Consider the following 15,457-nt stretch of genomic DNA (forward strand, 5'->3'; position numbering starts at 1 on the left):
AATAGGGATTGTAGTATATTATAAAGACTTCTGATGTTGAAAAAAGAGTGACCATTTTTTATGAAACCAGTTTGATCTGTAGAGATGAGGACTCAAAACGGCAGGCAATCATCTTAAACTCAGCAACAAAAAAAACGTCCTCTCACTGGCAACTGCGTTTTATTTTCAGCAAACTTAACATGTGTAAATATTTGTATGAACATAACAAGATTCAACAGCAGACATAAACTGAACAAGTTCCGCAGACATGTGACTAATAGAAATTGAATAATGTGTCCCTGAACAGGGGGGGGGGGTCAAAATCAAAAGTACAGTGAGGGGGGGGAAAGTATTTGATCCCCTGTCGATTTTGTACGTTTGCCCACTGACAAAGAAATGATCCGTCTATAATTTTAATGGTAGGTTTATTTGAACAGTGAGAGACAGAATAACAACAACAAAACCCTTGTTGGCAATCAGAGGTCAGACGTTTCTTGTAGTTGGCCACCAGGTTTGCACACATCTCAGGAGGGATTTTGTCCCACTCCTCTCTGCAGATCTTCTCCAATTCATTAAGGTTTTGAGGCTGACGTTTGGCAACTCAGATTGAATCTTGAGATTTTATTAAAGAATTTGCTCGGAAATTCGTCGGTCCAGGGGATTTCACACACTGCATATATTTAATTGCCAACACAGTCTCAGGTTCATCTGTAGGAATATATACGTTCTCAAAGAAGGTGTCGAGTAAGGTAGCATTACCAGCGGAATCGGAAATGTATTATTGTGAGTAAAAGTTATGAAAGCTTGAATTGCCCTCTAAATGATCAATACATTTGTAACCCAGCTTGTCAGTTATCTCAGGTATGGTTTTATTTGTGGTTCTCTGACACAGCTGGTGTGCTAGCATTTTCCCCGATTTCTCTCCATGTTCATCATTTTATGTCAAAATGTACTAATTCGATTTTAAGCTTGTCGAGTTGAAAGAAGATCGAACTCTGACACTTCAGACAAACGTTGTTTTAGTACATTTACGGCTGAAGAGTGTGAATATGCCAAATCCAAGATTGTATTTATAAGTTCCCCTAGCCGTTGAATATTACACTTCCTTAATCTATGCACCGTACAAAATAATTTGGCCCCTTAGATGAGCCTTCATTGATTACCATACTGTTGTAGGAGACATTCCAGGGGTTTGATTGAGCTGGAGATGGAAATTTGAGATATAAAAGCGACAAAGGTTTCTTCTGATAGCAGTGGTGAGTTTAGCCGCCAAGGACGATAATTACTCTGTGTTTTTGGTATAAGTAGTATCATAGTAAGAGGAGAATGACCCGAAATGACTAGTTTGGGAATCACAATCTGTGAAAAATGGCAAAAATCTATTGTCTAGGAAAAATGTGTCTATACATGAGAAGGCCTTATGAACTGGCGAGAAAGAATACTCCCTAGCTGTGGGATTGCATCGGATATGCCATATGTCTTAAGAAATAGCTGAATTGTTGATATTGTCTTTGATGATACCTCAGGAGAGCTACGATCCAGATTGGGTGACAGTAGACAATTCATATCACCACCTAGTATTAGGTTGTGTGTGTCCATTTTTGGTAATCGAGAAAATACATTTTGTGAAGAATGAACTGTTATCCCAATTTGGTGAATAAATGTTAGCCGATATAACCAGTGTAGTATACAGTATTCCTACTACAGTAATGAAACGGCCTGCTGAATCTGCCTCTATACTTTACATTGCGAACGGTATGTTTTTACTAATTGAAATGGCTGCTCTTTTAGTTTAGCATGAAAATTTGAATGTATGATGGTCCTGTGGTTTATCTACCCTGGATACGGGTGTACCATCAAGGAATATAAATGAGCAGCTTCATGGTAATAAAATGTTAATAGAAGGAGAATTGACTCAACAGAGCTAAGGCACAAATGTTACCTAACAATATCAACTGATACCACTGGCAACACTATACAGTATCTACAGAAGAGAGACCGAGTCTACAGTGGTAGACACATTCGTCCATTACCCTAATCGCTAAATAGGTGAACATTCAGCCATTTGCTTCGTCCGACCTCGGTAGAATGTTCGCCTTTACAAAGGCCATCGCCTTATGGGCTCTTGGAACTCTTTCTCGGTGCCGTTATATGGAGCCGGGCAGGAAAAGCCACACTATACCAAAAGTCGGACCGTCCGCGGAGTAGATTCCTGACATCATTGACATGGTCACGAGCAGCGCTGGGGGTATATTCTGGGAAGCTGGAGATGGGTGCTCCATTGCATCGAAGTGGGCCAAATTCTCTGGCACGCCGAAGAACATCAATACAATCCTGATAATAGTGTAGTTTAGCCACAACGATGCAAGGTTTTCCACCAGGCTTTCTTGCTTGAGATCCCCAACGTGAGTGCTCGGTCCTCAGCTACAGAGCAAGAATCTTGGCCTTCAAATCCTCAGGGTTATTTTTTTTTGCCGTGCCGAGAGGTGGAGCAGCTCAGCTCCCACTTGTTGAAGAACTCACTGACAAAATAACTTTCTCTTGTCAGTGACTCCACTGAACTTAAACTTTTGCAGGTTAAATGCCATTTATGCATTAAATCTCAAATATAATTTGAACAAGGTAAAGCATGTCATTTAAAGGCTGTGTTTCCTAGTTATTTTTGAGTCAAAGCGCATAGAAAGTATTAAATAAATGCAATTTCAGCAGGAGTTCGGAAAACGTGACATACTCCATGGCTTTCTCACTAGCGCCCCTAAACTGCCATTTTGACAAGTTAGAGAAAAATATTAAAATGTATGAACTCTTACTAATCTGTAACTAGGGCCGTTTTGAGTAACCCATCGCCTGCTATATTCTAGCCACAGCTCTGTCCTTGAGATTCCAAAACGGAACCTTTGCTAGGATACTCACTGACACAGAGGGCCACAATTACAAGGAGATTAAAGAGTGACCACAATTGTGGCTCGTTTCTTGAAAACTAGGTGTATGTTGCGCGTCACTACTTCACAGAATTCGTTTTTGGTCAGAAATGCCTTAATAACGTGCCTTAATAACAAACTTGTATGCCATCTATAAATATGAATACAATTCTTAAATTACGAGCCTAGTTGGTTTAGCAACAGAAAGTCAGCAACCTTCCCCGCTAGTCATTATTGGTTGAGATAATGAGTGGGCTGGACATGCCGAGAGATTAGTTCGGATTGGTCTGCCTTACAGCACGCTTCTGTCTATTTGAGCTGGTCAGTATGTGTAGGTAATTCTGTCTAACTCTGCTTTTAAAAATATATATATATTGTGTTGTATACCTGCATAAGTGTTGCACTTTTTCTGGTGGACCGTATTTTGAAATCAGTGGATTTAGTGTGATGGCTAAGGAGATTGAGAAAATACCTGTCTCCGAATTACATCTTCAAACCAAGTGAGGCCAACCATGGCGTCCGTGACAGGGAGAAGCTAGCTCCATTTTCAGATATTACATGTTTCAAATGAAAACGACTGTCAAAATTAGAAGTTAAAGTTTACTGTTAGCTATCTAGCTTATCTGGCTGGCTCGCTAGCTAACGTTATGTGTATGATCTGTGTAGTAATATTGTTTGTATCTCAGAGCCATTTGCTTCGCTAGTTATAGCGAACATTGAACCGCAGATTCATGCAGGGTAAGTAATGTCATGAATTGAGATTATGGTTCATTGTTTACCTAACTAGCTACATGTTTTTATAAAAAAAATCCACTATGCAAGTAACCATTTCAATAGAATGTCTCTGCGACAACTGTTGATAGCCAGGGAGAATTTACCAGCTACGTCGATCTATTCTGATTTCAGAGCACTTTCGTTTGTGTGCCAGAGTGCAGAATAACTGATGAATTTACGAACGCTCAACACCCGTTGAATATGGCCGGTGTCAGTAAACCTGGGGAAAAAAGCGTACATTTCTGCCAGTAGCACAGTTGCAGTCACCAATGCTCTGGATCAAATAAAAACAGCCTAGCCAGCTCTGCTCGGTCGAGTACAATGGTTAGTGAGCTGTTCTCTCATTTGTGTCTGGAAGTAGCTAGCCTGTTAGGACAGAACGCTCGGCTCAACCCTTAAAGAGATGGGTGGGTGTGAACGATGCTGAATGGGTATAGACAAAGAAGAGCTCTCCAGTAAGTACCACAATCTTCAACGGCCATTTTCTCAAAAGTGAGGATACAACCAAACAACTGCTTTCCACATCTAGTGACCACAACCACAAAATTACATTTACAACTTCAGACCACACATATAACGACTGCCCATATCCACACAACTACTCAACCACATAACTACTGACCACTACTGCTGACCACAATTACTGACCAAATCTATTGACGATCAATGTAAATTTAAAATTATTTTAATAATATAATCAAAGTACTTTTTAAATGTATTTTTTAATGTCACTACCACCAAGCCGCACAACTTTACTTGTAAAGTTACCATCTAGTGATGGTTGCTTTCTGTGAATGTCCTTAAAGGTTTTCATTTTCAAGTTGCAAAGAACCCCACAATTATACTATTTCGGTGCAGACTTGAAAGTCAAATGAAGGGCAACTTGTACGTGAGATACTGTATGAAGCAGTGTTGGCTGCTGAGGGGAGGACGGCTCTTGATAATGGCTGGAATTTAGTGTAATGGAGTTAATAGAATGGTATCAAACATTACTCAACCTTAGCCATTATTTTAAGCCATTTTACTCCCCCCAGCAGCCTCCACTGGTATGAAGGTGTACACATTGGGGAAGAAAATATTCATAGGGAAGGTAAAAGCAGCCAGGTAGACGATTGAGATGGGGTGGTAGGGTTTAAGAGATGTCTGTGGCTGTTAGCTGTGTGGACCAAGGCTGCTGGAAATATTGTGCCATGTCTTCTCTCTGAGTGCTCTTTTAGTTTGAGGAAGCCTGGAAGAGCTTGCACTAATGTCCGACACTCCAATTTCTTAGGAAAAAATTGCTTAAAGAGAGTTAGACATGAGATGACAGCACTCCAAATGGTTCTGCCTACCAGTGGAACAGAAAATTGAATATGGCACTTCAATCTCTCAGAATGCATTTATTCAATCAGGTCTTGTAGCCTTCGCAGCAAAGTAAACATTGTATATAACATAGCGACAGCATCCCTGGTATTCATTTTCTGAATTACATTTAAATGTTTATTTTTTATTTTATTTTATTTAACTAGGCAAGTCAGTTAAGAACAAATTCTTATTTGCAATGACGGCCTAGGAACAGTGGGTCAACTGCCTTGTTCAAGGGCAGGACGACAGATTTTTACCTTGTCAACTCGGGGATTTGATCTAGCAACCTTTCGGTTACTGGCCCAACGCTCTAACCACTAGGCTACCTGCCACCCCTGAATGCATTATATGTGGTGTATTTCTTTAAATATACAGCGACTTAGGAAAGTATTCAGACCCCTTGACTGTTTTCACATTTTGTTACGTTACAGCCTTATTCTAAAATGGATTAAATTAAGAAAATAAAATCCTCAGCAAACTACACAGAATAACCCCTAATGACAAAACAAAAACAGGTTTTTAGACATTTTGCAAATGTATTTATATTCAGACCCTTTGCTATGAGGCTCGAAATTGAGCTCATGTGCATCCTGTTTCCATTTATCATTCTTGATGTTTCTAAAACTTGATTGGAGTCCACCTGTGGTAAATTCAATTGATTGGACATTATTTAGAAAGTCACACACCTGTCTATGTAAGGTCCCACAGTTGACAGTGCATATCAGAGCAAAAACCAAGCCATGAGGTCAAAGGAATTGTCCGTAGAGCTCAGAGACAGGATTGTGTCGAGGCACAGATTTGGGGAAGGGTACCAAAACATGTATGCATCATTGAATGTCCCCATGAACACGGTGGCCTCCATCACTCTTAAGTGGAAAAAGTTTGGAACCACCAAGACTCTTCTTAGAGCTGCACACCCCCCCCCCCCCCCCAGCCAAACACAGCAATCGGTGGAGTAGGGCCTTGGACCAAGAACCCAATGGTCAGAGCTCTATAGTTCCTTTGTGGAGATGGGAGAACCTTCCAGAAGCACAACCAATCTCTGCAGTGCTCCACCAATCAGGCCTTTCTGGTAGAGTGGCCAGATGAAAGCCAGTCCTCAGTAAAAGGCACATGACAGCCCGCTTTGAGTTTGCCAAAAGGCACATAAAGACTCAGACCATGAGAATCAAGATTCTCTGGTCTGATGAAACCAAGATTGAACTCTGGCCTGAATGCCAACTGTCATGTCTGGAGGAAACCTGGCACCATCCCTAGGATGAAGGATGGTGGTCGCAGCATCATGCTTTGGGGATGTTTTTCAGCGGCAGGGACTGGAAGACTAGTCAGGATCAATGGAAAGATGAACGGAGCAAAGTACAGAGATCCTTGATGATATCCTGCTCCAGAGCGCTCATGACCTCCGACTGAAGCGAAGGTTAACGGGACAAAGACCCTAAGCACACAGCCAAGACAACGCAGGAGTGGCTTCGGGACAAGTCTCTGAATGTCCTGGAGTGGCCAGCCAGAGCCCGGACTTGAACCCGATCAAACATCTCTGGAGAGACCTGAAAATATCTGTGCAACAACGCTCCCTATCCAACCTGACAGAGCTTGAGAGTATCTGCAGAGAAGAATGGGAGAAACTCTCCAAATACAGGTGTGCCAAGCTTGTAGCATCATTACCCAAGGCAACTCTACGCTGTAATCGCTGCCAAAGATGCTTCAACAAAGTTCTGAGTAAAGAGTCTGAATATTCAGTTTATTGTTAACAAATTAGCAAACATTTCAGAACCTGTTTTTGCTTTGACATTATGGGGTACTGTGTGTAGATTGAGGGGGGGGGGGGGGGGATTTGCGTAAGGATCTGAATACTTTTCGAAGGCACTTTATATTGGCACGTACAAGATAGGTACTTGACATTGAGATATGTAGAAGTGAAAGCACTGGTTTTCTGCTGTGTTTTGCTGTTAGAGTGCCACATAAAGTATGCGTATGTGTGAGTTGCACAGCCCAAGTCTGTTTATCCGGATGCTACAGCAGTACAACTACAGTTAATGAGTGCACCATGGCAGGGTATTAAGCCAGCAGGTCTCTCCCAAGGTACCCAACATTAATTTAGACTGCTTTTCGTTCCTCCCCATTCAGAGTGAGTAGTTTCCACCTGAGTGAGCTAAATTAATGGGAGTGTGTGAAGAAGGGAGACTGCACTGCTCAGCCTGGCTAGGGATTCCCTCATTGGCCTGCACAATAAATTGATTCCATTACTTTATTATCAAGGTGCTGCCAGACTACTTTAGGAGAGACCTGTCCAAATAAGAGTAAGGAAGGGGCTCATGGTGGGGTACTAAGGGGTTCTGAATGTGATTGGGCCACAGGAGAGTCACTTAGTCTTGTGCCCAGGCAGAGGTAGTTGATTACTGATTATGCAAGGAAAGCCATTGGTTACTCATACCAACCTACTACATGCTGACCATTTCCTTTCCTGTCTGTCTGTAGGGATGATCTGGTGCAGATGGGCCGGGGCCCGGGTAACAACACCCTGACGGTGCGGACGGTCAACGTGGGCCTCACCCTGCTGGCCGTGTGGGACGAGGAGCAGGCAGGCATGGCTGACTACCTGGCGCTGCCCGTTCAGCACGCCATCCACCCCGAGGACGCCACAAGGCTGGTGGTGGGAGATGTGGTCTGCCTCAGCGCCCAACTCCTCAGCCCCCAAGGTGAGAGGTCAAAGAGGGGTTCATGTGGTGTTGTAAAATAACAGGTACGATGTCACTGGTAGTACTACCGAGGTGCATGAAATTGAGACGAGGCTTATCTGCAAAGATGTTCAGACCAATTTTTTGGAGCAAAATGGATGTTTCGTTGGATTGATGCAGTTTCACATGGTTCTCTGGGATGTTGCGTCTTTAATATGTGATATCAATGGAGGCTGGTGGGAGGAGCTATACGAGGACGGGCTCATTGGAATGGAATTGATGGAACGGTATCAAACACATGGAAACCACATTTCCTTTCTAGCCATTACAATGAGCCCATCCTCCTAAGGCTCCTCCCACCAGCCTCCACTGTGTGATATTGATATATTTTGCAATATCCTTGTTTGTTTTCATCTACTTCGGAATGGAGTAATTTTTCTGCAGATTTAAACATTACCATTGTCAGCCCTGCGGGAAGGAGTGTGAAGGAAAAGACAGTCTTACAGTAAATGATGTGTGAATATTCAAGATGAGTGTTGAACCAAGGGGAGTTTTTCAGCTCTACTCTTTTCCCTACAGGTGTCCTGGGTACCTGGAGCTCCTCATCCACTGGCGTGCTGCAGATAGACTCTAAAATGGGCGTGGCCGTGGCAAGAGATGCAGGAACCACCACTGTCTACTATGAGATCCCTGGGCTGCTGAAGACTTACAGAGAGGTACTGTAACGACAACCTTGCTACCAAAGAACATTTGTGTGTGAGAGATGGGATGAAAGTATGTTGTGCAACAACAAATGGTTTAATCATGATTATCCAAACAGTATATACTACTCCGGTTTCTAGAGAGATGTACAACACTACCCACTGGGCACACACTTGTTGAATCAACGTTGTTTCCCTGTAATTTCACTGAAATGACGTTGAACCAACGTGGAATAGATGTTGAATTGACGTCTGAGGGGGTGCAGCAGTCTAAGGCAGTGCTAGAGGCGTCACTAGAGATCCGGTTTTGATCCCGGGCTGTGTCGCAGCCAGCCTCGACCGGGAGATCCATGAGGAGGCGCACAATTGGCCCAGCGTCGTCCGGGTTAGGTGAGGGTTTGGTGTTTCCGCCGACATATTGGTGCGTCTGACTTCCGGGTTAAGTGAGCAGTGTGTCAAGATGCAGTGCGGCTTGGCAAGATCGTGTTTCGGAGGACTCACGGCGCTCGACCTTCGCCTCTCCCGAGTCCGTACGGGAGTTAACAGCAATGGGACAAGACTGTAACTACCAATGTGAACCCTAGAACAGACCTGAAGTCTTAAGGGAGAGTTCTACACAGTAAATATCTGACACTATAAAGATGCTTATAAGACCATCATCATGATCAGTACTAGATGATCATGGCTGTCTCAGTGTAATGTGTGTGACGGCCCTCCCCTCCCACCCCCTGCTGTGGGTCTGATGTCTCCACAAAGAGACACGCAGGCAGCATGGAGAAGATGAATTAGCCCAGCCTTCCTCTTTGAGATGGAGCGCTCTCTCTCGCTCTCTCTCGCTCTCTCAAAGAACATCTCTCACCGCCTCTTATGTCTTTCTCTTCCAGGCAGCTCCCTCTTTCTGGCTGCTACAGGCTTCTATGTGTTCCTGTGTTTACATATGAATCTTTCCCTATTAGCTGGGAGTGAGTGACTGAGGAGGATCAGTGTGGAGTGGATTAGATAGATGCTATCTGGATCAGTAGCTAACACTCCGACAGGAACAACACATCTTAAAGGAGAAGGCTCTGAATGGAGATGTTAACTGGTACCGTGTTGCTGTACTGAACACGGAAGTGAATAGGCCCAGATGTTCACTTCAATTTGCACATACATAGGATTTAAATCACAGGACAGGTGAATGCAATGTGGAGGCTAGCTGGAATTCTTTTTACCAGTCCTCATAACTTTTATATCAGTGCAGAGGAAGGAAAGTAGACAATGAGCTGAGACTACTTTACAGACTTGAGATTCACCCCAAGTAATACCAGTGTTATGGCTCACTGTGTTGGTTTGTGCCAGGTGGTGGTGGAGGGGGCCACCAGGACAGCGGTGATGGCTCACCCTGCAGCGGTGAGGGGGGACAGGGACACCAGGATACTGCTCACCACCAGAGAGACGGGAACCAACCTCATAGGCTCCTGCTCCTCTGCCCAGACCGCTTCCATCGCCCTGCTGCACCCAGAGACCTCCGTCAGCTGCCATCTGAGCTTCACCAGCGACGCCGTCGAGTTCTCCGCCCATGACGTCTACCTCACACACATCAGTTTCGACCCCAGCACCGGTAAGACCTGTTCTCGGGCTCAGGGAAGATGAGGTGGTGAATGTTGGGCAGTATGTTTACTGAATGGTCTTTTCTCCAACCTTCAGTTTACTTGTGCATAATGGATTTGACCTTCACATCATGAATCACCCATTAGAAATGCTTGCAGCAGGAAGGATTTATTAAACCCACAGTGGGTCAGCTGGTGTGTGTGCGGTGCAGTGCACCAGGGGCTGCTCTGGCAAAGAGGGCAAGGAAGTTCTGTTTACAAGGGAATAATTTACTGAAGGCCATAAATGGTGTTGGGGTGATATATTCAGCAGAATGGGTCTAATTGTTTTGGGGAGTTTGGGGCTCCTCTCCTGCCCCAGCCCAGTGCAGGCTTATGGTGGAGTGGGGAGGGGGGGCGATGACTAATGGGCCTGTATGAATGTGAGATGACTCTGGAGTAGGGTTGGAGGGGAAGGTAAACCGACTAAACACCAGCACAGGTGGGGAAAGATTCTCCCTCCACTATTGCTACATAAGGGATTAGAATTTAGTGGGTTCTAATCATGTTTTAAATGGAATTCTCATGGCTATTGCGTTTGTGCCTTTTTAAATCATGTTCTAATGAAGAGGCTTTTAATGGGGAAATCATGTTTTAAGCATCTGGGACCATGTGGTTGTGGAAGACAAGCATAGTCTGAGAAGCATCCATAAACGTGAACAACTTGAAATAAGACCAATTTTGATGTCACCTTTCTTTTTAGAAACACCGACACCTAATGTTACCTCTCTACCTCCGCCCTCTCTCCCGCTTTCCCTCCCAGGCTTCTACTCCTGCTCTCTGACCCTGCAGTCTCTGAGTGACCAGCAGACACGGGTGCTGAGCCTGTCCATGACCAGCCTGTTGGTGAGGGCTGGGGTGGAGGGCAGTGCCTTCTCTGGGGAGCAGGTCAGTGCCAGGCTGCCCGTGGAGACAGGCCTGTATTCTGACCAGACAGAGCTGCTGCTCAGCAACCTGCAGCCCGACGCAGAGCTCACTGTCTATGGCCCTATCGCAGCACTCGGCAGCCTGGAGGTATGTCTGTCTGTCAATCAATCAACTTTATTTGAAAGTGCCTTTTGACGTGGGTCTCATACCTTCCAGAAGCCGTTAAAAAGGGAAATGAATGATGAGGACAATGAGGGAGGTATAGCATTTGGCACTGGATGTCACTTCTCCATAAACCCCAGTGTTTCACCCACCATCACTCCTGTCCGTTAGGTGTCGTCCAGCTCTCCGTCCATCTCGGTCCAGGAGAGAGATGTGTTCCACGGCTTCCCCAGTTACTCTAAGTACACAGTCAGTGTGGTGGACCCCCAGGCTGCAGCCTCAGCCTCCGTGTCCATAACCAGCTCATCCACTGGCCAGCTCCTCGTCATCCCAGTCACCCTCATCCACGTGACTGATCCCAGCACCACAATGCAAGGTCAGCCAGCCATCTCTGAGTGGGACAGGGTTTACGATATGGTAGATGTGATAACTCTGTGATGGTGCAGGATACAAGATATACTGTAAAAGGGGGATACTTTCAACACCCTTTTAATATTATTTGAGATAATTATAGCAGTGTTGGGACACTTTCCTTGAAAATATTCAGGTCAGTCGTTTTATCTGACCCTACATCCATAAAGCCATTAGTTGCTCAAGGGCTTGAGAAATGGAGCACGTTAGGATTTCACGGAAGTGTCAACTAGCACCACCCTATTGTCGTTGCAGTATCAAAACATTCAACTGTGATTTTTAATGTTAATTTTTCAACATTTGTACAAGGTAACGCGCTCATCACTGTTAGAAAGAAGCACTGAGCAGTGTCATGTCCTAGTCTCACCCGTCGCTTTTGTCTTCTTCAGCTGCTGCTTCCGTGGTTGCAATGGAGGGAACCCATTTCCTGCAGGCCTTCATAGACTCTTACCAGATGATGTTCTTCACCATCTTCGCGCTACTGGCTGGCACCGCCATCATCATCATCGGTGAGTAGCCACATCCCCAACTAAGATTTGTGTTTTTGCTGGAAACCTGTCATCATTTCACCTTGTTAGCAGGTCCGTGTAGGTGACTCAATATAATTTAAAGAACATGTGGGTTGGATAGTGAATGTTTGGATGATACTGCAAAGCTTCAGGGACCATGAAGACATTTTGACCATTCTAACAGGTAACATTAATGTTCTCTTCCTACCCAGTGTGCCATGCACTGTTCTCTCAGAGGGACTTAGCACCTCACCCAGCCTTCATTCAGAGGACACCGTCCCCTTCAGGTAGAGAGAGACCTGTCAATGTTTACATTATTTCCACTTTTCACAAACTGAAATCAACAATAGTGTTGATTTCAGTTTGCCCCTTTCTAATAGTCTTTATACCTCTGCAACACAATTGAATTGAAGGAGGTAACTGCAGTGAATTTATATTTTATTTCAGCTGTGTTTGGAAAAAAGTTTTTCTCATTTGCTTAGTAGACATTTTGTTGAATAGCTGTTTGGAGACATTGATTAGAGCTGTTTATTGCTCATATACTCTGCACCATTGAGGGTGCTTGAGTTTCAGTGCTGTTCCATTTGTTTAGCCTGCTGTGCCTCACTCCCACCTCTGATCCAGGTTTTGCCTCACCCGTCTCAAACTCCTTCACCAACAACATGACCTCCCCGGACACAAGGAGCAGCCACAAACTACGACTCTTCTCCCCAGACTACAACTCCCGGTAGGGATCCCTACAGTACCTACCCCAGCTTCTGACAACACCCCAGGCCTGAACTCTACATGGGATTGGGCAGTGGTGCCTTTGTCACTCAGAGGAGAATGGCAGAGAATCTTACTGCTTAATTCGGTCATATGTACAGTATTCAAAAGTATGTGAAGTTTGTTTTAAAAAAGGGGCAAACTCTTACAAAGTTGCATTTTCATTTAGTCATGCATTGATGTCAATGGGAGACTAAGTGAATGTTTGACTTACATGGAAGTTATGATTTGCCCCAAAATGTGCACTTCAATTAGGACTGAAAACAGACTTTAAGCAATATGAAGTCAACAGGGCTATCTTTGTGTGTGCGCGTGTTCTCAATTGGGTAAAAGTCGTCCTCTCCTCGACGACTCCTCTCCAACATGGTGGCCGCCATGTGTAGGAGAGTGTAAATTCGTGAAATGAGAAGTTTGCTTGTCTCCTTGATACGCTACTTATCTGTTATCTATAACATGTCTGGCACAACCAGCAACATTTATTTTTAGCACATGACACATATTTTGGTATTCCTCCTCTGCACATGTAATTTGCCTTTTGATGCGGAAGTGGAGAAGTCTCATTTCATACAAGCACATTTGTTTGCATGTTTCCTGGAGTACCTTTACCTTTGACCATTTTCAAAAAGAGGAAAGGATGGAGGAAAGGATGCTAGGAGTCATGCAACACCAATTGAGAATCTCCCTGTGTGTGTGTGAAGCACAGCACAAACCATCCCTGCACCAACTGCGACAAGATTTGTCGGTCACGGATTGGCCTGATCAGCCTCATGACCAGTCTGACCATGTGTGAATCATGGTGTGTGTTTTTGTGTGTGAAGCATGGTACATTAAACTAGTTTGCTTTTTTGTTTTTGTACTCTGTTTTCAGTATTTGTAGTTTATACCATGTTATGTTTGATTTCATACCAGTACTTAACTGTTGCAGCCTCTTAAAATTAACTAATTTATACTCCCATTTTGCTTTTCACATTTAATAGTTTTGCTTTTCAAAAATGTACTTCTAAGCTTGAAGATATTTGTTGTTGATCAAGAATTGTTGCTTTGAAACTCAGGAATTTGACAAACTACTCTCCTGGGTAGCCTAGTTGTCAGCAGCAAATGATAACATGAAGATGCTGATTTCAGGTTATGTTTAAATGTTATTATATTGATTTTGTGAAGTATAACCACTGAATCCGTCCATTTTGTTAGTGTGCATATTAAGGACACATCACCTATGTTCAAAAGCAGGATATGGTCAGTCAGTGTGTTCACTTTGATGACATTCTTGTTTTGAAACTTGGTTGTATTTAACCATTTTTTAAATGCTTTGGTCAGTACAGTGCTTATTGAGCCTAAAGACAGGCAGCTCTTCTGTCAATCACCAATGTGAAATAGTTTGGAAATGTGAACCATCTTTCAGTTTTTCATTATATACCGAACAAAAATATAAACGCAACATGCAACAATTTCAAAGATTCTACTGAGTTACAGTTCACGTCAGGAGAGCAGTCAATTGAAATAAATTCATTAGGCCCTAATCTATGGATTTCACATGACTGGGAATACAGACATGCATCTGTCGGTCAAAGATGCCTTACAAAAAATGGGCCTCACAAATGGGCCTCAGGATCTCGTCCCGGTATTTCTGTGCGCTCAAATTGCTATCGATAAAATGCAGGTTATGCCTGCCCATACCGTAACCCCACCGCCACCATGGGCACTCTGTCCACAACGTTCACATCAGCAAACCGCTCGCCCACAAGAAGCCATAAACGTGGTCTGTGGTTGTGAGGCCGGTTGGACGTACCAAATTCTTTAAAATGATGTTGGAAGCAGTTTATGGTAGAGAAATTAACATTCAATTCTCTGGCAACAGCTCTGGTGGACATTCCTGCAGTCCGCATGCCAATTGCATGCTCCCTCAACTTGAGATATCTGTGGCATTGTGTTGCGTGACAACTGCACATTTTGAAGTGGCCTTTTATTGTCCCCAGCACACGGTGCACCTGTGTAACGATCATGCTGTTTAATCAGCGTCTTGATATGCCACACCTGTCAGGTGGATGGATTATCTTGGCAAAGGAGAAATGCTCACTTACAGGGATGTAAAACAAATTTGTGCACATTTTGAGAGAAAAGCTTTTTGTACATATGGAACATTTCTGGGATCTTTTATTTCAGCTCATGAAACATGGGACCAACCACTTTACATGTTGCGTTTATATATTTGTTCAGTGTACAATCCCTTCAGGATCTTAGAAACCGAAGTGAACTAGCAATGTTGTAAATTACCTATGTATTACGAGGCATATGTTCATGTACTGTATGTATGCGCCAAAGGCCTTGAAACAAGCTCTGATAAGTTATTATTGAGGCCTATTGAGACTGAACTGCAATTTTTGGAAGAATAATCACTATTTTGGTATTTGGAGAAAGAAAGCTGTGAAACTTTCAAGGTGATTTATGTTGAATGCTTTCAGTTTTAATGTGCAGACAGTCTATTCCCCTGCTTTCCTTGTGTTTTAACGTCTTGCCTTACTCATCTCTCAGCAGTGCTATGCAGCAAAGTGGAAAAACTAGAATTACCGTCCGGCTTGAGTGTTTGTGAGATCATTGCTGAATAATAAACATTTAACTTTTCAAATGTCGTTGCCTCTATGAATAACTTGTGGTTATGGCTTCTTGTTTCTTGATTGGAACTTATTACACCCTGCAGGGAGAACGGAACACACATTC

General features: G+C 43.7%; 1 protein-coding gene across 1 annotated transcript in view; it reads left to right on the forward strand.

Annotated features, from left to right (window-relative positions):
* LOC139416264 (nucleoporin 210) overlaps positions 1 to 15,365 on the forward strand; it is a 61,288-nt gene extending 45,923 nt beyond the window's left edge. Inside the window, exons 32-39 of the mRNA XM_071164716.1 lie at positions 7,497 to 7,717; positions 8,276 to 8,412; positions 9,736 to 9,997; positions 10,789 to 11,039; positions 11,226 to 11,430; positions 11,855 to 11,974; positions 12,187 to 12,261; positions 12,599 to 15,365. Coding sequence (XP_071020817.1) covers positions 7,497 to 7,717; positions 8,276 to 8,412; positions 9,736 to 9,997; positions 10,789 to 11,039; positions 11,226 to 11,430; positions 11,855 to 11,974; positions 12,187 to 12,261; positions 12,599 to 12,705 — 1,378 coding nt within the window. The 3' untranslated portion in view covers positions 12,706 to 15,365. The remainder of the gene's footprint in view (positions 1 to 7,496; positions 7,718 to 8,275; positions 8,413 to 9,735; positions 9,998 to 10,788; positions 11,040 to 11,225; positions 11,431 to 11,854; positions 11,975 to 12,186; positions 12,262 to 12,598) is intronic.
* Positions 15,366 to 15,457: the final 92 nt, after the last annotated feature.

The sequence above is a fragment of the Oncorhynchus clarkii genome, chromosome 9 (assembly GCF_045791955.1).
Source record: "Oncorhynchus clarkii lewisi isolate Uvic-CL-2024 chromosome 9, UVic_Ocla_1.0, whole genome shotgun sequence".
Lineage (NCBI taxonomy): Eukaryota > Metazoa > Chordata > Actinopteri > Salmoniformes > Salmonidae > Oncorhynchus > Oncorhynchus clarkii.